General features: G+C 34.7%; 1 protein-coding gene across 12 annotated transcripts in view; it reads left to right on the top strand.

The window, feature by feature from the left end:
• The window catches only part of LOC109063235 (SH3-containing GRB2-like protein 3-interacting protein 1), a 74017-nt gene that overhangs the window by 25070 nt on the left and 21604 nt on the right, over positions 1–27343 (top strand). For 8 of the 12 annotated variants that reach the window (XM_042725948.1, XM_042725956.1, XM_042725952.1 and 5 more), the window contains 7 exons: positions 18944–19007; positions 19927–19951; positions 20930–20950; positions 21128–21190; positions 21339–21396; positions 21684–21862; positions 26534–26545. In XM_042725948.1, coding sequence (XP_042581882.1) covers positions 18944–19007; positions 19927–19951; positions 20930–20950; positions 21128–21190; positions 21339–21396; positions 21684–21862; positions 26534–26545 — 422 coding nt within the window. The remainder of the gene's footprint in view (positions 1–18943; positions 19008–19926; positions 19952–20929; positions 20951–21127; positions 21191–21338; positions 21397–21683; positions 21863–26533; positions 26546–27343) is intronic. The other 4 variants (XM_042725957.1, XM_042725950.1, XM_042725960.1 and 1 more) reach the window with 2 other exon arrangements.

The following is a 27343-nucleotide window of genomic DNA, read 5'->3' as shown; positions in this document are numbered from 1 at the left end:
GAGTTTTGATTTGTACTAGATTATTTGTCCTCCTGAGTCTCTTCCCTGTCAGACTGTGTTGAGTTTTTGTGATTGTAGGATGATTTCTCTGTAGTTGGGTGGGCAGTGGGTGATGGTGTCTGCCCTGCTCCATGTCTCTTGTAGAATTATAATATCCATCTCCTTGATGCTCTTCTGGAATTCTGTGTTTGAGCTCTTTAGCACAAAGGCTGCTGAATTCAGTCCTTGAATATTCCACATTGATATTGTTAGAGTCATTTTTAAGAGTTCACGGTATAGAGTTCTTGTTTTCAAAAATAGAGGTAATCCTTTTCATGATTGCATGGATCAGTTTGCATGCTGTGTGGACTCTCATGCTGTCAGCTGGACACTGATGTAGTTCAGCAGCTGTCTGATCTCACTCATCTCCAGTGTATTTGAAAGTGAAAAGTGAAAGTCGTGACATTTGCCAAGTATGGTAACCCATATTCGGAATTGGTGCTCTGCATTTAACCCATCCAAGTGCGCACAACCAGCAGTGAAAAGTGAACACACACCCGGAGCAGTGGGCAGCTATATCCAGCGCTCGGGGAGCAACTGGGGGTTCAGTGCCTTGCTCAAGGGCACTTCAGCCATGGGTATTGAGGGTGGAAGAGAGCGCTGTTCATTCACTCCCTCCCACCTACAGCTCCTGCCGGCACCAAGGGTTTTGTTGTTTTACGGCCTGGAAACAGTCTTTCTCCTTGTAGGAACTTTTTCACTGGAGTCCATGAGAATGGCAATGTCAGCCTCTGTTTTCACTGGCTGTTTCTCTGCTGGGGTTGTAGCTGTAGTGTTTTTCTGAGGGATCTCTGGGTTTCTGGAGGCTGCAGGTGTTTCTGCTTCCCTTTGGCTGTTGCTGGGCTGTGATGGTTTGGTGGGTGCCAGAGGTGTGCTGCTGGACTTTGGATATGTAGGTGTGGGGGAGGGAGGGGGGACTTTTGGGGCATTTGCAGGGGTAGAGAGACACCTCATCTGTGTTGTTAGTGTCTCCATCTGTTTGTCCATTTGTTGTAGCTCAACTTTGAAGCATGCAAGCTTCCTCTCCATGTAGTCTTTCATTTCTGAAAGTTCCTTCCCCATGATCTGTTGAAGTTCTTTGAGGTCTTTTTTGAGTGTTTTCCTGTCCTGATACAGAGTGTAAATTTCCCTCTTAAGTTCTTGGATGGACATTTTCAGCTGGTTTCTTATCTGGTCCAGCTGTTCTCTGAGTTGTTCAGTGTCTTTAGTGGCCAGGGTGTGGACTTGCTCACTCAGTTCCACTATTTCCACTTCTAGCAGTGCTAAGCTGTCCTGTAGCTAAACAACTGTGTTGTGTAGTCCTGTGTTTGGGGGAAGACTGATGTTGTCTGTGGTTTCTGGAATGGTCCTGTTCTCTGTGTTGTTATGGGTTGAGGACTCATTTTGATCAGTGTCTTCTGGTGTGTCTGAATGGATTTGCTTCATCTCTTTCCACCATATCTTTTAAGCAGTGGAAGGTCTGCTCAAAGTTTGTGAGGGCAGCATTGTTTCCCTGTACCATTACCGTTCCATTTTGATAGAAGTTTATTGTCAGGTGTCTGTTCTCTGGGTCTTTTTCTGAGTCTTCATAAATGCACAGTTGTCTGCCTTTACAGATTCCATGTTTGGTGTGATACTGGAACAGTGTGCAGGATGCTGTGTGCCATGCAGTCAGGTGTTCTGTGTAGAAGAGCGGGTTTGTGGTGGTGGTTTTTTCCCTAATGTTTAAATTATCTTTAAACAGTGTCTCTGGGTTTTCCTTCTGTGTTTTGAGCTTGTGTTGCTGTCTGCTCTTCTCAGACTTGATGTCTGGTTAGGAAAAGGTGTGAGCTCCGGTCCCCATTGCTGGTGTTGCCATGGTGATGCCGTTTACAGGTCTTTTGGTATTGTTAGTGATGGCTCAGTTAATCCAATCTGAAGGTGAGAATGACAACAGCCCTCTTTTGTTATTATAAGTTGCTATACCGTTCTACAGCTGTAGTATGCCAGGGAACTTTTGGTCAAGTTTGTTTGCAAAGTTTATAAAAGAGTTTATAAAAGTTTCCTTTTTTAGTTGAATTTATATTGACAAATTGCTTATAAAAGTTATTTTAGTTGAATTAGAGCTCTTGTTGTCTTACCTTCATCAAATGGAAAGTTGGGGGCCTGATGGTTTGGTTTGTCCTTTTGCAGTTTTTTGGTCCTTGTTGTTTGTAGATGGAAAGGTTATTTCAACTATAGTTCACTATCACATTTTTCTTACTTTTGTGTTTTTATCTTTGGTTTCCCTCATATTAGAAGCAAGAAACTCTAGAAAGTCTAGGAGCTCATGTTGTGCATGACCTCTCTCTCTGAATGTCTCTCTCTCTCTCTCTCTCAAAATGTTCTATATAACTGAAATTACTTCTAAATACTTTTTGGGGCAACTGTATTTGAAGGAGATTATGAGATTATAACAAAATCAGCAATTCAAAGATTTTATCATGTCTCGCTTTTGAGGCATATTATGTACTCCATTTTAACAGTTGCCACTTTATATGTCTGTGTTCACAGAGTGTATGGGTGGGTGTTTACGTCTGTACAGATCCAGAGGCCCCAGATTAGAGCTGTTTTCCTCATTTGCCCCTAAAAGCAACATGGGGTAAACAATTGAGAGAAAAAAATGCTGTTGGAAAAATGGTGACAGGAGAAAGGTATATTGCTTAATATGTTATTAGTGGTTGATACTGTATGGTATTATAGAAGGTGTATGAGGAGAAGATGACTGACAGTTCTGGAATAAATACAAAGGGACTGACAGTCACATTGGTGGAAGGACTGACAGGCTGGTGATATAGACCATGGTGCTGAATGATTACTACCATATACTGTATACATTTACCATGCCATTTACTTGGTACTCTAAAGAACTTCAAAAAATGATTTGATGGTTGATGTGTGATGTCAGTGTTCCAGCCAGTTAAGCTGTTTCAATATAAAATACAGTTTCTTTTATATAGTACATTTTGGGGTCGGTAAGATTTCTTAAATGTAATCTTCAAAGAAGACTCTTACGCTCACCAAGGTTGCATTTATTTTATATATATATAAAACTGTTAGTGTTCAACATTTATTATTTTTAATAATGCTGAGAATAGTTGTGCTGCTTAATATTTTTGTGGAAACCATGATTTTTTTTCAGCAGTCTTTATGAATAGACAGTTCAAAAGAACAGATTTTATTTGAAAAAAAAAAAAAGAATTAGATAAAATAGATAAAATGGGATAGAATTTGTAACAATATAAAAAGTCTTGTTGTTGTTTTTGATCAAATTAATGCAGCCTTCTTGAATAAATTCTTATAAACAAAATATTTACAGTATTAACTTACTCTGGCATATACAAACATTTTGAGATCAGTTTCATTCATCAAAGTACTGTGATAAATGTGGGAATTGATGGGGAGACACTCAGCACAGAGTACTTCACAAATCATTTCCTGTTTACAGTATTAGAGTGAATTATCTCTATTTCCTTCCTCTCTTAATACTGGTTTGCTCTTTGCAAAGGTTACAGGCAGGGTTTGAAATAAACTTTTTCACCCACCATACAGTTTAGCTACTAATTTTTTAAATTGAAATAAAACAGAAATAAAAACTCTTTTCACTGACTATTCCTATAAAACAGCATTTCATTGTAATTTCCAAATATAGCGTACTCCAAAACGAATGTTAACCGATAAACACATTAAAGTTCAGTGAACATGCTGTCAGTTCATAAAGTGAGTTGTTTCCTCACAAAAGTCAATGTTTTATTACTGTTGGAAGCTTCTGGTTGGAGGACATCATTTACGAATCATAACCTGCCAAATTGGCTAGTTGATAGTTGGGTTGGCCGGTGTTCATTTCAAATCCTGGTTATAGGAGTTGTTTTAGTATTTGGATGTGAAGGTTGTGGATTTTTTTTGGTATAATTCATTTAAGTAGATGAACTGAAAGAGAGTGGTTTCAAAGAGATTTTTTTTATTGATTTACTTATTGATTAACTATTTGTCCAGGCTTATTTATGCAGGCATTTTCCTGTATCCCATCCAAACAGTCAAAATTAGTATGTGAAACAAAGTGTCATGTTCATTCAAACTGCAAACAACTTCCTTCATTTGGTGTGGTTTCATCTTGCCGGGCACCACAAGAGCCAGAATTCACCAGTGTAACCTTGAAAAAAATGGTGCATGACGCCCCCGTATGTGAATGTGAACTTCAGTTATGATCCTGTCATTATGTGAAATGGTTTCTTGGTTTGACTGAAGGTTACTTGAATGTGTGTACTTCCGTATATGACCCTACAGAACCCTGTTATGCAAACAGTAGTCTTGCCTTAGAGCGAAAAAGCAATTTATTGTCCTGCCACTGTGCTCTTTGTGGGCTGATGATTGAAAGCATTAGTTCTATTGCAGGAAGGACAGATTAAGTACCTTCTGGATGGACCTTGACTATGATGTAACAGGAAAGAGCATCTGTCATCAAGACACATGTATGACGCATTAGAGAGAAAGGACCCTTGATGCTTGTCTGTTTGTATTCATTAAACCTGAATTTCTGTGAAATATGTATCGATTTCCATATGGCTAGGAAATTTATTTTTGACCATGTAATGTAATCATATATGTTCCAGATATCTAAACAGTCACATTACAAATTTATTGCATGGCTGTACAGGCGTGTGTTAGGGCCTGCATGTGAGATGACTCATCTGAATGAGCTGTGCTGTTCACCGTGGGCTGGACTGTCTCACGGATGGCAGATATGGTGCTGATCTGCTCAGAGCTGACTGGCTGCATTAGCAGCTAAAGAATGAGTATGAGCTGCTCTCAAGGCATAGCAATAAAAGAGATGATAGTGTATGTTTACTGGAAAGGGTTTTGATAATACTTGGCATTTTGCTCAAATAGGCAACATACAGTAATAGGCTGTTAAACACTTAATTGATCTATTCTAGTTCAACAACCAGAATAGATCGTCAACCACAGAAGGTCAAATTAAATATTATGTGAGTTGCTTTAATTTCTTTTTATTATGTGAGGATTGCAATATTGAGGACCGAAATATGAGTCTAAATGCAGTTTTTCATTTTTTGGACATAAACATCTAATAAACATATACAAATGAAATATCTGCTTGTCAAGTTGTGACAATATTGTTTCCTGGTCTAAGCCTCTTTCAATTAACAATATTATCTCAACAGCCATTTGAGCATTATTTTATTATGACATTTTTAAGCTCTTAAAAACTCACCTTGTACACTACAGTCTCAGGCTGGTGGCGTCCCAGACACCAACATTTAATGATTCAAAAGATGAATCACTGTCTGAGGTTTCAGTATGGAGATAAGTTTTATCATCATGATAATTTGGTAGTATTACAGCACACCATGAGTGTATGTTAACACCATTTTTGTTTGCTTTAGGCTTCTGTCCCAGAAACAGTGACACGTGAAGTCAGACTGAACAAGATTTATGAAACAAAATAAATAAATCAATCAATTGAATTAAATGACCAATTGTTATATCTTGTTCACTGTTGTCGTTAACAGTTCTGTCTAATATGGATAGAAGTCTGTCTAATAATCAGATAGAAAGGTTAAACAAAGGAATTATTGTATACTAAAATTATTATAAAGTTTTCTTTTATATTATTAGTAATAGAAAGGCAAACATTGCCGTCAGCATTAAGCAGATGCGCATTTATATCATTTAAACAAATCTTTGAATGGCTAATGAACATTTAATTTCACAAACCTTGCAAACTAAGTTGAATCCAGCTGTGAGATCTTGTGAAGTGTGCATTTTTATCCTGCGTGATCGCGTGTTCTCTGTGTGATGGTTGGTCCCTGTTAATTGAATGCTTTAAACTTTAAACTTGTGATTTCAAATTATGCTGAGCTTTATGCATTTGCCCACTGTCATATTCATGTCATTTTCTCTGTGTGCTGTATGTAAAATGAGTGTTACCCTGGCTTTATTTAAAAAATATGATTTCCAATGCACACAGACTTCCCAGAATACTGAGTGCTCAGTTGGTTTAAATGTTTACTTCCTTTTTAATTATATTTTTATTATATGTTAATTAATTTTATTATATTATTTGTGAAAAATACTTTGTGATCTAAAGTCTATAAGTATGTTTATTTTACACATTTATTCTTTAATCCATTGTCAAATGATTTCAAATTTGTTAAATATTAATGAAAAAAAAAAAATATATATATATCGGATTTATATTGGCTATCGACCCTCTACTTTCCAAAATATCGGCATCGACTGTCAAAAAAACAACAATATCGATCGACCACTAATTGTTATTAATAAACATATTTCCCATATATTGCAGAATTTAAATTAAATAGTAGTTTGTAAAAAAAGAAAAATATCTATTTTGCAATATGAATCGAGATCATTTCTAATCACACTGTAGAGACAAGGTTTAGGGGTTGACCAGTTATCGGCCTGGAGTTTCCCAAAAAGCAACTATGGTCACAAGTTCTGTCATTACCAATAGAGTTCAATGGAAATAACGACCATAGTTAGCTAACGATGTTTTTGAGAAACGCACCCATGAATGATTATCGCCGCCAATATTAAACATTTTTATGGTTATCGGTATCAGTCATTTTCTAATCCAATTTGTCAATAAAAACTTTTAAAAGCATTTAAAGAAAGTTTTTTGCCAGAGCCCTTGTTATTCTTAATTTTGACATTAATTTAATCATAAATTTTTACACCATGTCTGTTCAAAATATCAGTTATCAGTGTACTTTATCTATAGTTATTGGTTTAGGCATCGGCCCTGAAAAACACATACTGGTCGATCCCTAATAGGGTTGTTTATAAAATTATACTTTTGCTAATTAAATTTAGTTCTTGGCACATTACTTGAATGTTAATTCAACAGATTATTGCAAATTATGCACTGTTTTTATGAATTTAGGTTTTGGATACAGTTGAGAAGATCAAAAGTTTAGACAGGCAAAGATCACCATTAAAAAGGGATACAGATATGTTTAAAATTAGTTACTTCTTATTAAAGGTTAATTTTATGTTAAATAATTGTATAAACAGATTTTTTTTTTATCTATATGTAGCCAAATTGGTGGCTATTAATTTGATGTAGAGGCCATTCCATGTGTAACTCTGCTTCAGAAGAGTTAAATACTGACAATAGCTGTGGACCCCATGCTGCTCTGTCCCTGTCCCAAAGATGAGTCATCCTGATTAGGTTTCATTACCTCCCTGCTCTAGACAATAGAGGCTCCATTGATTTTTATCATCAGCAGAGTGGATCAGGAAAGAGAGCGGGGCAGGAGAACGAATCAGCAGAATCTGAGCAGAAGGCATTGTGCAGCTGCCTTGAAATGTGTGTTGAAACTGGAGTTTGTGTAAGCCTCTCAGAAGACAGTATTAGAGACTGAAAAACCTAAGTCATCCAAACACTGTGGGAAGCAAAGTAGAATGTCCTGATACCACTGAGTGCTGCTAAATTCATGTACTATATTTCATAGCATTATTCTCTCACAAATTGTAAGATGTGTTAAACTAGTGGTACAGTTTAGATCAACACACATTATATGCAAATATTCTTTAGTAATGTCACTGCTAGTTGGTTGCCAGTGGTACAGCATTTGATTGGCCAGTAATGTATACCTTAAAAAAGTACATTTCTGTCAATGTTTAGGAGTACATTTGTGTATAGTATAGGTAACCTCAAAGCTAACACTCATAGGTTAAAAGTCAAAACCATGTAAAAAATTAGTTATATCGAAAGATATGTATGATTTTGTTACTGTTAAGCTTAGGTTTTGTCTATATTACATGTGTTTCTACAATTCTAATGACAAGAATGTGCAAAACTAAGTTCGCTTTTGCACTGAGGACATGAAGAGCATCAGCTGGTGAGGCCTGAAGGCTAAATCAGCCCTTTGAGAAACCACACTGCTGCTCTCTCCTGTCTTTCTCCATCATGTGAAATGTATGCTGATGTTTCAGTGTTTTTATTTATTTATTTATTTATTTTTATTATGTATATATTTCTTTTTTCTGAGTAGGAGTGGAGCTGTAAACAATACAAACATATAAAATATGTGTTTAAAAAATGCCGCCTTTTATTGATCCCAGTCCTTTAATCTGGGCATGGTGCAAGACCTTTTTTTAGGCCCCTTTAACACTCCTTATTTAAAATATTGATTGCAAACAAACTGAAGGCCCAGTATAGTAATAGTAGATTTTCAATTTGCTGCAGCTGTTGTTGTTGTTGTTATAAAGATGTTTAGAGATTATAACTGTCATTTAAAAAAAAATTGCCTGTACTATCTCTGTGTGGGTGGTGGAGGAAAAGAGCAATCTGGGTCCGTATGGACCAAACCCATCACAAACATAGTTGCTGCCACATTCAAATCCAGTTGAAGGGAACTCCCATGTGCAAAGTCAAGATTAAAGATAGAGGTTAATGTAAGAAACCCACGGACACTCCTTAAAAAGCCACTTCCATGGAGAAAGTCATGAGGGGAAAGAGAGAACAGGGCTTACAGATAGAAAACTATAGGAAAAAGTTAGTTTTTTCTGTTTGGAACCAGTTCCTGGGATAGGAAAAAGGTTTTATGTCAGACAAATTGGACTTGGTTCCATGTTACAGACCATATCCAAACACTGCAAGGAGTTGACCCAGAATCTTCTGTGATATCACAGTTATAGGCATTATAGAAAAGTAGTTTTTTAGTCATGTAAAACATGAATGTGAAATTCACCCTATTTTCTAAATGCATTTTATAATGGAAGCCCATTTCTAAGTTTACATCTCCCAATTCTGAGTTTACAGAATTGCAAGAAGAAAAGTTAAAATTGTGAGATTCAAACTTATAATTTTAAAATAAAATGTTGTTCAAAATAAAATTGGCCTTTTTTATTGCCATTTACCAAAGTAATTGTGTTACACTTGTTCTTGTATCATGTCAGAAACCTGTGATAGGATTATACAGTACAAAACTGGATTAGCAAATAAAAAAATTAACTGTAAATGATACTGGGATTTTTGGAGCTTTTTGGTGTTGCATTGAGGCCGAAGCAGCTGATCTTTTAATGTTCAGTGTGTGTGAGCTTCCCTGTGATGTGACTCTCTCTCCATCTGCCTCTGTCTCATGATGCTCCATCTGCTTCTCAACAAAGAATCTTCATTCACTGCCAGTACTGAATCAATTCAATGTGAAGACTGTCTTTAATAAACAGGATTTCCATGTAGCAAAGCTGATGCAGTGAATCTTAAATGGTGTTTGGCTGAAGACGAAGCCTGTGGTCTGGAGGATCAAGTAATCCAAGTGTGGTTTTGATAGACAACTGTTAAGGGAGCTACATTAAATCTGTAGCTCATCAAGTTATAAGCTAATCAGAATTTGAAGTAGTTTCATTACTGGTCAAGCTACACAGTTAGCTACACTGCAAAATGCTAACATAATGAAGCTTACTACCCTGAAGTGAGTTCTAAAAAGTTAAAAATAACAATGTAGTGTTAAACAATGCTACATTGTTACATGTTGGAAAAAGTAACTTTGCACTGAAAAGGCTACACTATTTTCAAAAACACTGAGCTACACTACAAACTAAAGAAAAGAGTACTGCAGCAAAGCTAAAAAAAATACAAGTACTACTATATGATACAGTTTAATTGGTATCATTGCTACTTTTAGTTATTCTCTAACAATGAGACTTACTACTTTTTCTCAGTTATCACCTGCTACAGTTTTTTTTTTAACCAATCTTATGATTGATTGCCATCAGCATTCATTGCGCTCAGACACTTGGACAAAGCCACTTGGCTGGTTCTTTCGCTGGCAGGCAGCTCAAGGACTTGGCACATGTCACATACACTGGCACGAGAGCTGTGCTTCCCCTCTTTAGTCTTACACAGAGTGCCCAGACCTCCACCAGATCTGGTGTGATTTAACACAATTGCTCCAGAGCACTGCAGTGTCTTTGTACCACTTGTAATTTACAGAGTTAATTATCTACAAGCTATTTGTGAAATATCAGCTATCAATTCCTAAATTCTTGTCATTCTTGTCACATTTCACTTTATTAGCTCTTAGGAGTATTGTTGCTAAAATTCACTTCATTTTCAACCTATGCTTATGACTTTGGAGATCATATAGTGGTCATTGCAGCTTGTTTTTACTCTTATTTTGGGACAGTTGTCTGTACTGGAGCTGGTTGCTCAAGGGAATAATGAAGATAACACAAGGCTAGATCCTACAATTGCAGTAACCACCTCTGAGCGTAAGCTACAGTGTGACAGTACCATTGCAATTCCTCTTCATAAAAATATGGCTGTGTACTATTAGGTAGTCTAATATGAATTCACGGTTGTTCTTAAGTCCATTTTTATTGAGTGCTATTTTCTTCTAGAAGGCAAGTAAACCTGACCTTTATGGATGCTGTGTAGGAATAGATGAAATTAGGCAGATAGGCGTTAAAAGTCAGTGACTTCAGAGTATATATCTTGGTCGAATTTAAGACAACCATATTTTTTTTTTCCACCAAACCACCCGTTGAAGGATATCATGAAAGCTTGTTAGTAGACAGGATGTTACGTAAACCATGGCACTGTTAACATTAATTAAATGTAAAAAAAAAAAAAAAAGCCTTTTTTTTAAACTTATCTAATTACTGCTTTAGCAATGCCATTAATCCATTATATTACAAGATAAACGTACAAGTGAGATGTCATGATCCTCTTTTGTAGGAACAAATCTTCACAGCCATTGTAGAGGTTATTTTACATGTGCAGGTGCAGCGAGTGTTTACCGTTCGTTTAGTAAACACTCAATTATTCTGTGTGACTGTTGGTGTATTTCCATAACAATGGAAAAATGGCCTCCACCATCCTTTTTACCAAATGAGTTGGCCAGGTTTAGGTGCTTGTTAGTCATAGTGCGTCCATGCAACGTGACTGGGGATTGTGCTCGACTGCAAGTGAAGGAACCCAGCTAAAACATTATCATTACAGCATCTCAGTAAACCTCTTCATAAAACAACCAAAGCAATGAGAAGAGGTTTTCAGATAGCGTGAGATCTGAAATGTTGAGCGCTTCCTTGGCTTTCTCCAGGGAAATCTCAGCCTTGTTTGCCCCATACTTCTGCTTTGTTTTATTTGTTAAGATGTTGAAATTGTAATTTTAAAATTATGTTTAAATTAGTCTGCACTGTGTTTTAGTGACAACGGCTGAAGGTAACATTCAGTTTGCTGAATCATTGGCATGTGTAAATGAACGGGCATTTTTAGTGATTGTTTTAGTTATGTTCAGAGATTTATGTATTTATTTATTTATTAATTTTTATTAAACAGTTCAGAAGTTTGGGCTCAGTACAATTTCTTATTTTATTTAACAAAGTGTGTTAAATGTTAATGTGTTAAATTCATCAAAAGTGATAGTAAAGACTATTAAATTGTATATAAAAAATATTCTGTTTCAAATTAATGCTGTTGTTTTTAAATTTTCTATTCATTAAAAGATCCTTAAAAAATATATATGTATCACAAAAATGGTTTCTACAAAAGTATTAAAGAGCACTGTTTACATCCTTAATAATAAGAAATGTTTCTTGGGCACCAAATCTGCATGAATGATTTCTGAAGTGACACTAAAAACTGAAAATTTAACTTTGCCATCATCACAGGATTAAATCACATTTTATAATATATTAAAATAGAAATCCTTTATTGTTGATCATTTGAAATAAACAGTTATAAATAAAATAGTTGTAAATTGTAATAATAGTAGCAATATTAGCAGTTTTACTGTATTTTTCATCAAATAAATGCAGACTTAGTGAGCATAAGAGACTTTTTCAAAAAACATTTAAAAACATTCTAAACCCAAACTTGCTAAAAAAAAATAGCTCATGATACTTGTTTTGATAAATGTTTTGTTAGGAGAAGTTATAAGAGTTTTATCAACCTTTCATAAACAGTTAATTTAGATTACAAAGAAATGAACACAGTCCCATCAATCATGTATCTATGTTTGTTAGTCGAAAAATGCATAATGCATGTTATGGCAGTGAGTCTAGAGGCAGACTTGGCAACCCCATTTACTCCATGTTCAACAGCTTAATAGTGAGAGCCGCTGGGTAATAATTTTCTCTGTGCTGGCAATGTACGAGTTGCTATGAGCTATTAGTAATATCAGGCAACAAAATATTCCACTTTCTTCCAGTACTCTATGCTTTCTGATATTTTCATTGAAGTAATCAAAATGTGTTCTAAGGTGTTTTTGGTTTAGATAGAGAGATGTTAACCAAGTGCAAACAAAACATGCCTTGATGAGCAAAATCTTCTAGCTGATCCGGTTATAAATTTAGCCATCTGTCTTCAGACTTGTTAATGAATATTCTCAGATTAAGATAAGCACTCTGTTTTGTAGGAGATCACGTTGGGGTCATTGTAGCTTTGCGGATCATTGCAGAGAGAGTTTAAGATTATTCCTTGCGCTCTCTGATCTCTTCTGTGGGTGTGATGGCTCAACTCACTCCAGATGAACTGACTGTTAAGCATTAATCCCTGTCTAAATCAATCTGCCATGCTAACTCTGGCAGTGATATATTAGAATTAAACCACCCGACAGATTTATCTTAGTTTCTCTTGTTTTTTCCTCTTTATCCCCTGCTGAATACCAGTAGGAACTTGACCTTGCGTCATTTAATGGCCTTCCTCTGAAGTTGCAGATGGTTTGTGAGTAATGTTTATGATGGGAATGCTCTTGTTTGTGATAGGTGCTGTGATAATACAACCATTTGGAGACTGCTGTAGCCATTTTAATGAGGGGAAAGATATTTCGGCGTCTTTCTGCCCTTGCCCCTTGGATGACATCAGTGGTTTCACTGTTCTATAATAGGAAATATCATTCAAATTCATTCATTTCACAGTGTCGTTTATTGTATGAACCTTTTTCACAGACTTCAATGATGCATTTCCATAGTTATTAACATTGCAGATCTAGCAAACATGTTTATATTTTAATTTTTTTTCTGTAATGTAAATTTATAAGACTATTCTTTGTGATATATTACCTTTTAGAAAACTAGTGTTTCTAATAATACAGTTAAAGGAGTGAAGACAAATTTGAAATCTTTCTCTTTTCTGCCTACCATAATCACGTTTTTATATTCATAATCAAGCCTCTTTAGAGAAGTCATAGAATCATAAGCTTTTATATGACATCAGAGTACTTGAAATATAACACACAAGTCATATGTTCTAGTCATGTTTTATGAGGCTTTTTTTGGCTTTTGTGGTTTTTATAAACATGAACATTCTGCTAAACATCTCCAATTTGTTCTACAGAAGGACATTCAGGTTTGGAATGACATGAGGGTAAATAAATGAGGACAGTATTTTCATGTTGGGTGATTTTCTCAGTGTCACAACTGAATCATGTGCCTTTAGTATAATCCTTCTGGTTTTTCCAAAACAGACTTTGTCTGATCGTTTACTTTGTCTTTGTCTAAGTGATGAGCACAGGCCGTTCTTCTCCTGACCCAGTTTCCCCTGTGGTGGACGTTTTTCCTCTGGGGGGGTTGGGATTTCAAGCTGAGTGTGTCTTTTGAGTATGTGCAGTCATTTATCTGCTTCTGTGTGGATGAGAGTTTGTGAGTGTGTGTGTTGGTCTTTTGAGTACATGGTGTACAGTGAAGCCACCTGGACCCAATGAAGGGAATAGGCTATTAGGTTCACATTTTGTGCTCAAAGCTAGTGGACATTTTAGGTGAAATGACAGAATAGACAATAAGAGCCCTTGGCTTTCTGTTAATTTGTGCAATTTTACAGTATGTTGAGTGCAAATTTCTGGAGTGGAATTGAAGTTCATTGTATATTGGTGCTTAAAATGAGTTTTTTTTACCTTCTGTATTTGTTCAAATTTTTATCATTATTCTGGTGTGCTAAATTATGTTAATACAAGTCTATAGACAACTACTTAAGCTGCACAGTACATGCAAACACCCGACTGTTTATCTCAGTTCAGCTGTTATGGAGTTCTCTCTGAGAAGCTCAATGGTCCATTTGTTAATGAATAAGCGCTCTCACTTATTAAAAAGTAGTATTATAATACCATGTTATTTTGTACTGTTGATGTACCATGATAATGTTTTTTATGATCATGTCATAAAATGACCATGATGAACACCCTCCCACCACCCTCATCCTAATGTATGCTGAATGCTTATTCCTTTTCTTCTGTTTTATCTGTCTCTATTTGCCGCTCTTTTTCATATAGAGGATGCTGATTTGCTTTGTGAGCCCCCAGCTGGCTTTGAAGCTTGACTAAATTATTCTGGTACATTGTTTTGCTGTTTGCTGAGTTAATGTTGTTATTGAATCAGTCGTCTGTTGTTAATTGTTATATGGTGATTGCTGATTGTCATTATTATTGAGGTCTGCGTGTGTCTATGTAAAACTACTGCACAATGTTTTTGCTTTGCAGGATGTTCTCTTCTTCAGAGGCACAGATTGCCAAGTTCACTTCATACAATACCACGTATGTGTGTGTGTGTGTGTGTATGTGTGGTATATAGAATATATAGATATATATATATATTTATTATATATATATATATATATATATAATATTATATATATATATATATATATATATATATATATATACTACACACACACACACACACACACACACACACACACTACCAATTAAATTTTTTAATGTTTTTGATTTTAAATGTAATGATTTTATAATGTTTTTAAAAGATGTCTCTTATGCTCACCAAGACTGTAATTACATTATACTGTATATAATGTCTGTATATATAAAATGTAATTTACACCTGAGATAGCACAGCAGAATTATTATTATTATTTTATTATATTATTATGAATGTTGACTACAGGTTTTGCTGCTTAATATTTTTGTGGAAACCGTGGTACATTGTGATAAAAAGTTCAGGATGATGGAAATCTGAATATTGGCATTCACAGTCATGTTTGTCTGATAAGAAACTCCAGGAAGCTCTTGAAAAACTTTCTTGGATATAATAGCCAAAAGTAGAACACTAATCTTTTTGAAACGTGAGTTGGACTGATGTCACAGATGATTGCCAGCTCTGTGGCACCTACAGTCTCCCCAGCTTTATCTCTGACAATTAATCTTTGTTGCTTTTAACCACTGCTGTTTTTCTCTGTAGTCTCTAAAGCCATAAATACTATCTATCTTTATTTTCACATATCATATTCTCTTTTCCTGTTTGCTTAAGTAGTGTCCCTGGATGGTTAGTGCTGTCATTTTCTTTGGCCTTCACTCCATGAGTTATAGTAGCTACTGGTAATCACGTTACCACTTCCGTCATGATGCTTACATGTGGAGACTATTATTTTCAAAGCCATTAATTAGTGTTTTGCTGTGTTTAGAAATCCCTCTTGTCAAAAAATGGACTCAAACCATCTCATGGGGGTTAGCTTATATGGAAAGTGTGACCACGCTGGGGTTTGTGTGCTTGCGGAGACTGTAATCTGCTTTAGCAGCTTGTTCAAATGCATCCCAAACTGTACTGAAATACTGTAGTTTCTTTTGTGTTTGCCAGTATGTGGATTTAGTTGGAATTGTGTTATGTCAGGGTTCAGATTTAAAGCCTAAAAGTGCTCAATCCATGTAAGCCAAAACTGCTTTTAAAAGCTTCTCTTTGGACTTGCGCTTTAACAATAAAATACCAAAAACTAGTAAGTACAATGGTACAAGAAGCTGCTAAGCATTTAGTGACATATTTCAAAGTATCATGTTGCTGTCATTTGATGCCACCATTGTATTATGGTACCTCTACAGTTCTCTTTTGTTAGGGTGAGATATGTTTGCATCAAATTTAGTCCCTTTGCATTACCACCTGTTGTATACTGAATTACATCCCTTAAGTATTTTGTTCATAGCAAATCAGTTTTTTTCTGCTTAAACTAACAAACTAAACACTAATTACATAACATCTCAATTGCATCAAACTTGTTTTAAGAGTTATTTTAATGTTAACATATTATTAATCTATCCACCCTGAAAAGCAAAACTGCTAGATTGCTTCTGTAGCATTATAAAGACCCATAACTCTACCAATAGATCCGGATTATGTAATAGTCCACTTAATGCAATCATAATGCTAAATGCAAAAAAAATATATAAGCCTGATTCATATCAGAATTGTTCTGCAAGGGACAAATTGTTTAAAACGGAGTTGACACCTAGCAGTGATTATTTTTAAGGTATACAAGGAGATACAAACAGTATAAAGAGAATATCCTTAGCCTTAAGGGTAACACTTTAGTATTGGAAACCAATTCTTACTATTAAGTAGTTGCTTATTAGCATGCCTATTAATAACATATCGGCTGTTTATTAGTACTTATGAAGCACATATTCTGTATGACTATATTCTAAATCCCTAATCCTACCCAATACCTAAACTTAAGAACTACCTTACTAGCTATTAATAAGCAGCAAATTAGTAGTTTATTGAGGCAAAAGTTCTAGTTAATGGTTTGCTAATAGTGAGAATTGGACCATAAAATAAAGTGTGACCAAATAAACAATAATATAATCATTTATAATGCAATTTCTTTTTATTCTAGCAACAAATCTTTTGTTTTTTTTTTTGTTGAAATTATATTAGAAGGATAATATATATAATAGTGGATAGCAGTTGGGGCTCATTCAACAGCTAGGTGTTCGAAAGCCCTGGATCAAGTCAATTTTCAAGTCCTGCCTTGACCTGTTTTATTCCCTTTACAGAGCAGATCTGCAAATAAAGCTGTCAGCTTCTGTTTTCACATCAATCTCTAACACTTTTACCTCTGGAGATTTGTATTTTTTAAATGAAGTATGTTGCACAAATTTCATTACATGCGCAGCCCCAAATAAGAATGGCTAGTTTCCTGTTGTTAAATTTTGTCTCTTTTCCCTTTTTCCACTTCATCCTCGCTACTGTGAACTTCCTTTACAATTGCTCCTTCTTAGTTACATTATTGATTGACATGTTTTTTAATTAGACAAAACAATGTCTGCTTAGAAGAAATGTGTCAAGCACATTGGAACATGTAAGGCAAAGAAAAAGTAGACGCGTTAAGGCAATGTCTGGGAATTTTCTCTAATAGACTCTCTCTCTTCTCGCTCTCAGCCAGACAGCAGCGCTTGAGCCTGTGGATGTGTTAGGAAATATTTAGTACAGATCAATAATGCCATCCGCCATGTTGGAGCTCCCTGTCGCTGCAGAGGCTTGACTGGATCGATGCCTGACTCAGAGCCACGCAGGCCCCATAGCTGCACAACCATGTCCTCATATCCAAATAACTATAAGGGTATTTACTGTAAATTGAGTTTGAGAATGTTTTGACTATTTAAATTATATGGGGACCATGATTAATTTTACTCCAGTGTAGGGGTGTGCGATATAACGATTTTTGATCATGGATGATTAAAATGCCTTCACAATCTGCTTTTATAGAAATATCTTAGTGTTCTATCAGTTGCAGTTCTGACACATCCATCTCAATATACTGTACAACACAATATACAGTACATTCACATCAAACGGTAACTCACGGGACACTGCACTTGTTCGCTATCACAAAATTTAATTATTTGCATGTGCTTTAAAGCCTTGGCGGTTAAACATTGTTCTGTGTTTTTTATGAGCTTGTACACCTGAAATGTGCGCACACTAAAAAGCCTGTTATCTTTCGCATTTGATTGCACTACTACTGTCAAAAACACACATGGTTTACATTTAAACACAGCTGGTTATGACTAAAGTGAAAGTGAAGAGTTGAGAGGAAAACAGATGCGTGCCTGTATATCATATGCGTATATGATGTGTACAGATCTTAAAGTGACAGCAGACGAATTGTACTAAATATGCTGCCGTTCACCATTAAAGGGATTGTTCACCCAAAAATTACAATTCTGTTATTATTCACTCACTCTCGTGTTGTCCCAAACCTGTATTAATTTTCTTTTCTTGTGCTGAACACAAAAGAAGATATTTTGATGAATGTGAGTCCCCATTGACTTTGATAGTAGGGAAAAAAAAAATACTACGGAAGTCAATGGGAACCAGCAACTGTTTGGTTACCCAAATTCTTTAAAATGACTTTTATGTTCAACAGAAGAAAGACACTCATTCAGGTTTAAAACAACTTGAGAGTGAGTAAATGATGACAAAATGTTAATTTTTAGGTGGCCTATCACTTTAATGTTAACAAAACACAAAGATGGAAATCACTCACTGCTCTTGAATGTAGAACTTTAATATAGTTGCTTTAATAAGAATCAGTGTATAATTTATGGAGTGAAGTGTAGCTTATGTAGTATTTTATTTTTATATTTTTCATTCAATTTCTTGAATGCTACCATTAAATAAACCTACTATACCTGGAAAATGAAGCAATATTTGTTTTATTTGTATATCATGTGTATTTATAATGCACATCTTTGTTCTTAACAGATAAAATAATGAAAACATATTTTAATCTTAACCCACTTTGGCCTAAATGTCTGCCATTCTTTTTATTTTAGATTTTGTTACCTTGAAAGGCTTTGTTTTTAAAATCTATCTGTCTGTCTGTCTGTCTGTCTGTCTTTTTTGATGCATGTGTTTAATGCAAATGCTTTCTTTTCTGATGTTGGTGATGCTGAAATCAATTTTGTATCAGCAATCAGCAGTGTGATTCAATAACGGATTCAATTCATTCTTTGATCTGAAATGTCAAAGAACTTTAGACAAGAGCAGTTTCAACATTCACACACAGGCACACAGATACACACACCCACAGTTACAGCACATTTGTAAATTCATCAGATGCCATGTGTCTGTGTCTGTGATGCTGAACTGTGTGTTTTGGACATATCACTGACAATATCTCCCCACACCACAGGACTGAAAAAACGCACCAGGAAGGCATTCGGGATACGGAAGAAAGAAAAGGACACTGACTCTACGTAAGTTTCACTAAGTTATATACCAGAATTCAAAACCTATGATGCCTGCTGTATGAATTTGATATGAAAATTTTGATCAAAACCTTGCTGAAAAACCTATTTTACACAGTCTTATGCCTTTTGATGTCTGATACTTTTTAGCAAGTAAAATCGTCCACCTTCAGGTAATAGTAATTGTGTCTTTTTGCTATTAAATCTTTACCGATTTTTATAAAGTAAAAGAAGTAAGAATAACTTGTATATTGTTAGTAATATTTAAAGATGAACACCTAGGTTTACTTGATTATCAATACATCTTTTTTTCCCTCCACAATAAAAATACATAGCTTTTAAATATAATCTTACTTGGACCTATAATTGGAAGATATAGAGTATCAACTGATATGTATATGTAATTTATGCCAGTATTATTATTATAGATTTCATTGACATTATAAGTCCATATTTTATGGCCATATAAATATCAGTACCTGCACTAAATTACATATTTTGCTTAATGTGGGCCTCTGAATAAAATTTTGTCTAAAGGTTCAATAAACTTTTCCATTCTAAAAAATTTATTTGTTTGACTATTATCTCACATGTCAGACCTTACAGGATTAATGAACTTATTATAATAGTGCTTCCTAAGGCAGGCTGATGGAGTTCTCTCACAAACCCATTAACATAATGGAGCATTTGCTGCTTGCACACTATGAATCCCGGTCTCCTGCTTCAGGGTGCTGTAGATGATGCCTGTTTTTAGAGCGTGTGTCGGTTTGGGGCCCAATGCACAGGTGTTTCTGTGCCTCAGAGTGAAGCCTGGCTAATTGCTTCTGTGCTTGAGTTGAGAAAAAAACAGAGGCTTGCATGTTAAGTGGGTATTAAAGACCTCTCTGTCTCTCTCTTTGTCTCCTTCTTTTGTTTTCCCTGTTTTTAGGGGGTCACCAGACAGAGATGGTGGAGTAAGTGCCTCTTAACTTACAGCATCGTTTCAAGAGCCAGATTGACTATTTTGGAATTTGAATTGATGTTTGTTTTAATTAGGGCTGCCAACATTGATGATTAACATTTGCAATTAATCAAATGTTTAACATTGTTAATGTGTGTATTCAATTCACTCCGTTCTTTGTGATTTCTGAGAACTTATTTACTGAAATATTCTGAGCTAATTGGAGCCAATTAGTGCTGCAGCACACACACAAAAGACCCTAGCATACCATGCATTTATCATTTATCACTCATTTGCAATGATGAATATAGACATTTTTATGGGTAATTTATCTATAAAATAAGCCCATATGAGATTCAACAAAAGTTGAGTCATTGGCATTCTTTGTATGGTAAAATGTAATTATCATTAAAAATCTGTAAGTGAAATATTTACCTACAATGCTTTATAATAATGTTAATGCAAAAACTGTTAATGTCATTCAGTATTTTAAAAGATTGACAGCCCAATTTTTATATTTTTCCACTTATTTGCAGATTGTAAGTTAAATGATACGCTATGAATAACTATTTTTGCCATTGTTAAAACTTTTTTTCTTTTTACTGCTTTTGTTATTTTGACAAGTGCATTAAAGGGATAGTTCACGCAAAAATGAAAATTCTGTCATTAATTGCTCACAATCATGTGATTCCAGAATTAAAATTTTTGGGTGAACTATCCTTTTAAAGCTTATTTTATATATATAAAACTTTATTATTATTTTATGAAAAAAATTTGTATTGATATTTTTGAACTCAATAATTTTTAGGCCTGTTTTGCAAATCAGTAAAATATATATATTTTTTATGCAGGGCTTTTTAATAAGTGTTGATGTAATTTTTTTTTTCATGTGAAGCATAATTGGATATATATAAATAGTCTGACATGGTGAAAAAGTGTAATAATTCAAATAATGTTTTTATTTTCTGTATGATGGATGTCCATGGCACAGGAGCCCCAAGAGACTGAATTGGTACTGAAAACACAGAGATAGCATAGTTCTATAGCTTAAAGTCTTAACGCTAGAACTGAATACTCAATAAGCACCTGTAGATTCCCCCAGCAGCACCCCTAAATAGGCCAAACTCATCTAATCTAGAAATCAGTGAATCTGAGTGATATTATTAAAGTTGTGTTTTGTTTTACTCAGCCACAGAAAAAGACCAACGGGGCTCCAAATGGCTTCTACGGGGAGATTGATTGGGACAGATATGTAAGTACATGTTTTTTTTAATAGCTTGATGATACTCCGGAAAGCATGGCAGTTCAAGCCTACTACATTAATGGCTCTTTAATTTAAACTATCAAAAAATACCACTGCATCTGTAATAAAGACTGACTTCAGTTCTTTTCTTTTGCAGAACACGCCTGAGGTAGATGAAGAAGGATATAGCATCAGACCAGAAGAGGAAGAGGGAGATATCCTTTCATTTTGCCATAAATTAGTGTTATTATATTTTTGAATCATTGGATTTAAAAAAAAAAAAAAAGTAAATTATAAGATTTTTTTTTTTATTATAAGAATTTTTGTGAGTTATAGAAATGCTGTATGTTCAGTGGACTTTTTTAGTGTGTTTTAGTGTTTTTTTAATTTTTTAGGTTTTTTCGACTTTTGCTGACTTTTTTCTTCTTACATTGAGTTCTATATAATTCAGTTTGCGTTGTAATCATGGCAATTTACAACTGGTCCCTTAACATCTCTCCACCAGCCCCCAAAGAAAAGTCTCACTTTTTCTCCTCTAGTGAGTCTGAAGAAGAAGAGGACCACCGCAAAAAGTTCAAGATCAAAATCAGACCGCTGCCAGCAGACACTAACATTGCAGCTCCCTCGGTAGATGAATTAAAAGCCTCCATAGGCAACATAGCTCTGTCTCCCTCGCCTTTGGTGAGTCCAGCCAATGTTACCCATGCATCCCAAGCTTATGATACTGTTTCCTGTCACTTTCATACTTTAATATCACTTGGCAATTGTCTCTGTTATGTTTTGTGTTAAAGGTCTTGTATTTTGTACTTATTTTGACTTCCCTTATGAAAATATACTGTGAAAGTACCATTGTAGAGTGAGGCTTGTACATTAAATGTAGACATATAATATTCCACTGTATAGTATTCCATACAGTGGATGTATACTTTGATTCTTTTGCTGTCATATTGTTCTGAATAAGCCTGTTGGGTCAAGCTCACACCTGCCTTTTCTGATTCATAATGACTGTAACTCTCAGCACATGTTTGAGAGCCAATTTAAGAGCGCTTTGTGTTTCTGCAGTAAGGAGAGGAAACATCCTGTTGCACTATTGCAGATTTTATTTGCACTATATAAGGAAGCTCATGAAATGGAGGAAGTGCTTCAGGTTCTTTATTAACCTTGTCAACTCAATTTTATAGTCACATGATGACAAAAGCCACAAGCCAGACTTGGCTTACAGTGTGTGGAGCGTTGCTTGTAGTGTGTGGTTAATATGAGGCTATCACACTGTGGAGGCTGTTTCTGGAGAGAGCAGCATGAGCAATTCAGATGGAGCTGCCTGCCATTTTATTAGTCCAAAAACACCTACCTGCCATTTCACTAAAAAACATATTTGAATTTCAGCAGTAAACATAGCTGCATCCTGTTAATTAAAGCTCTTTTTATAAGCTTTAAATGGATTTTTTGGATGTGCCTTATATTTGCAGCATTTAGGAGATGAATATGTCTGTGTGGGCAGCACATCTATTCATTCTCCACTGGCTCAAAACATACTCCTTTAACAAAACAATATTAAAATTAAATTAAATTTTTTTCTTTTATTCAACAAGGAAGCATTACATTTGGCCAAAAGTTCGATTTCAAAATAAATGCTGTTGTTTTGAAATTTCTATTCATCAAGGAATCCACAAAATTCGCAAAAATATGATGCAGCACAACTGCTTTCAACATTGCTAAGATATGAAATGTTTCTTGAGCACCAAATCTGCATGAGAAAGATTTCTGAAGGATCATGTGATGCTGAAGATGAGGAACATCTACTGAAAATTCAGGTGTGCCATCACAAGAGTAAACTACTTTTATTAATTCAAAATACATTAAAATAGAAAAAAGCTATTTAAGTTGCATATTTCACAGTTTCACAGATGACAGAGTATACAGCCTTTGCTGATAAATTTTTCCCAAGCATCCATCAGATTTTACTATGTAATTTTATTTATAACTCACAACAGAGAATATCCTGAGAACATCTGGTTCATGTGGTGTTTGCGGTTAAAAAAGATTCCAGAAAGATTATGTGTACTTTAGTACTGACTTTTAAAAACTTTTTGCCAGTGAAGTCATCTAAAGTTCATCTGACGGAGGTCATTCAGATGAGATATGGCATAGATGAGTCTTATCTGACTCACTGTTGTTATCTGAAGTCAGAGTGAGTAGGAGTTTCAGGTGGAGTCTCGCACTGAAGTGTCACTCTGTTCTCTCTCAATAATTCAGCTTGGAAACTAGGAACAATGACTCCACTGCATGGTGCGGCAGGCCTACAGACTGAGCAGGCATGATGAAATTGCACGCTAAATTATTCACGCATGCAGATACATGTAATTCCGTCAATGTGCTTTCGATCAATCTTACTCTGATCTACAACTCAAGACCTCCTACTAGGGTGTTTCTTGATCTGCCTTGTTCCTAAAAATTAATTGGCACTCAGATTGGTCTTTAGCTGTCACAAAGTAATTATCTTTTCTGGGGTTTTCATTAGCTCTTATACCCAAAGTTAAATTTGAATCTGCACATTTATGAATTGCTCTCACAGTATGCTTAATGAATGCTAAACCACTTTGAACTTTGAGCACATATACTCCTAAAACAGTGCAGTTTATTTAGCTGTCGCTAGCTTTATGAACTGATTGCTTACTGATTGCATTGTGCATGTTTTGGAATGTGTAGTATAAAATAGTTCCAGTCCTGGCTTCTTAAATCCATGATAAAGTGACAGTTATGATCTGATGTTCCCATAGTGGATTGTTATTCTTTTAATTTTTTTATATAGCAGTGTTGTGTTATGTCATGAACTATATCTTTGAGCTGAAGGAAGTCACTAATGGGACTGAACAGGATGCTCAAGCAAATAGAGCTTTGAAAGCACCACAAAGATAAAGTTGTTTAGTTTACATGCATTGCATTCCATGCAAGTGTAATTCATGATAAGCATCTAGTACACTACTGTTTAAAATTGGGGTTAAATGTTTTCAGTTGTGCTTTCTTTATATTTTTATAGAAATAATACTTTTTTCAGGATTCCTTGAATACAATAAAAATTTAAAAAAGCATTTATTTGAAAAATAAATATTCTGTAACAATATAATCCTTTACTTTTGATGAATTTAGTGCATCCTTGCTTAGTGTTAATTCCTTTCAAATAAATGGACAGAACTACATATTCAGGAAATGTAAATAACTAAATAAATAATGATTTTAAATGCATATTTTGCATAATTTTTTTTACTTTGGTTATATCCCAAAATTTGCATTTAATATGTGTAACTAATGGTTCATTTTTTTAGGGAATTCATCCAAATTTCTTACTTTTTACGTACTTTATTTTTATTTTAATGTTGGAAAAATGACACGTTTTAGGCACTTATTATGACTGAAATCCACTTTGTCCAGTATATTGGAAAGCTTAGCATTCCTCACTCATGGATTTAACATCAGTCACATGCCCATCCTGTGCCATGGCAACCTTTGCGTATGTGTGTAATGATGGTGTTGGATTAGCCATGAATACTCATCAGAAGAAAGTGTGAGCAGAGGTTGAACAACAGAAGCTCTGCAATAGAGATCATGCTCTCGTTGTATACAAATAGTGATAATTCATTCAGCTTGTTGTATTCTCTACTGTACTTCACCTGTGTAGTCAGAGAAGAGATATTGCATCCAACCAGCCATCCAGAACACTGGGAGAGATAACTGTAACAGTGGAGTTATAGTCGTGCGAAAACAGAGCACAAAGGCATGGGGGTTCTTTATATAGCACACCTCTCGGCCAGGTGCTGGGTTCCAGCTGGTGTTCATGTTTAATTGATAAGGTTTGCTTCTTTATTAAGCCTCTTGTATATGGGCAGTCATCCAACAAGAGTTAATAAAGCTATACATGGGAAACACTGTGTGCTCAGAGCTTGTTCGATCATTCGACAATCTTAATTCCAAGCTGTGTGACAGAATGTAGATACGTAGCAAACTGGAGGGATTTTTAAAAGAAAGAGTTCACCCAAACTAACAAAAATTTGTAATTTGTAACTTTTTCCAAACCCTCTATTTAAATCCATGGGAATAAATATTTCTGAGTTTAAATAATTTTTTTTTTTTTTTTTGTGTGATATAGTGAGCTATTTAAATATTGCTAAAAAAGCCATAAGGCTTGTATGCTACATTATACGTTTTCTCAAGCCATGCATTCATTTTGTATGAGGGGAAAACAATAAAAAAAATTCTCTCTTTGCAGTAGCTTTTAAGTGCCATTCAGTTCAAATATGGTGCATTATTATGCACCAGTTTTATGCACCACTCTGTACTTTCATTCAAAAGTTTGGGGTCAGAATTTTATGTATTTACTTAGGAAAAAAATCTATACTTTTACTCCACAAGAATTCATTAAACTAATCATAAGAGACAGTCAAGGCATTTATTATGTTACAAAAGATTTCTATTTCAAATAAATGCTGTTCTTTTAAATTTTCTATTCATTAAAGAATTCAGAAAAATGTTTTCGATTTCAACAAAAATATTAAGCAGCAAAACTATTTTCAGCATTGATAACAATAAGAAATGTTTTTTGAGCACAAAATCAGCATTATTAGAATGAGGTTTTTTTGAGGATCATGTGACATTGAAGACTGGAATAATAGCTGCTGAAAATTCTGCTTTGCAATCACTAGAAGAAATTACATTTTAAAATATATAAAAATAGAAAATAGTTATTTTAAATCATAATAATATTTCACAATATTTCTGCATTTTTATATTGTTAAAATATTACTATATATTTGATTAAATAAATGTCTTAGTGAGCATAAGAGACATCGTTCAAAAACATTAAATAATTCTTACAGACCCAAAACTTTTTAGTGTATATCATTTTATGTGCTCAACAGAAACATGAAAGTCATATGGGTTTGGAACAACATATCAAAATTACATTTTTTGGGTGAAATATTCTTTGAATGTGTTAAATGAGCATGTGTTTTTTTTTAGCATTTTAGTTATATTTAAATTACAAGTAAAGGTGTTCATTCAGGTCACTTACTGAGATCTTGATCTGTTGCCACAATTCACTGATCTGCTTATTAGCTGAGATATTTTGTGTGCTGGAGGTGATATCTTTGGCTGACACCAAATAAATTGACAAAATGGATTTGCACAGTGTTGCATCATACTGTGATCTGTCTGTAGACATTTCTGCCATGTCATTCCTCTCAAATTCCTCTGTAATATGTTTGTGCATGCTTACCAGCACTATACTAATGTAGATCATGCTCACTCTTCTGTCTCTCTACCTGTCTGTCTGTTTCTATCTACTGGCTGATATAGAGGAATAGTCCGGTAAGCTGTTTATACTTCCTCTTCCTCTTTTGGAGTGACATCTTCGTGCGTTTCTCATTTGGCATGGTGAAGGTTGCATGCTCTTTTATTAATAAGCCATTAAGAACTGATCTTAGGTCAGTTTGGGTTTTTAGAGATGAACTGGTGTGTGCTGAAACAATAGACTCTAGTATGGAGCCATTTTAGTCTCAATAATAATTCACACAAAAGACATGATGCACACGTTACCAAATTCACATGCATGAAACCTAATTCAGTGTTAAAAAATAAAACAATACACCTTAACTGGGCTAGTTAACTGAAATGAAATGATCAACTGCACATACCTCTGCTGAACTGTGACTTGAACTGTGGTCTCGCACTGATAATGCAGCATCCAGGTAGGCACACCCAGGGAACGCGCCTCATATGACTACAGCGGTTTATGATTGATTAAGTAATATAATCTGACTACTTTTGACCTAACATGTTTATTTCATTGATTTGAATAGGATAATCTTGTACCATATTGATATATAAAATATAATAGTATGGTTTTCCAAACCAGGATTTGTGAAGGAACTGCAGGGAGTTCACAAGTTATTAATTAACAAAAAAAATGTGTAATAAAATATTTTAAAATAAATTTTAAAAAGTTACTAGATGACTTTCTGAATGTATTTTAAAAAAGGATTTTAAATTAAAATTAGCTATAAAAAATTCTGAGAAATTTACTGCTATGGTGTGAATAACATGTAATCATGTATTAATTAATAAAGTAACTGTAATCTGATTATGAGTATTTTAAAATGTAAAATA

This window comes from Cyprinus carpio, chromosome B6, assembly GCF_018340385.1.
Source record: "Cyprinus carpio isolate SPL01 chromosome B6, ASM1834038v1, whole genome shotgun sequence".
NCBI lineage: Eukaryota > Metazoa > Chordata > Actinopteri > Cypriniformes > Cyprinidae > Cyprinus > Cyprinus carpio.
The sequence above is the reverse complement of the archived record's forward strand: the minus strand, read 5'-3'. Positions and strand labels throughout refer to the sequence as shown.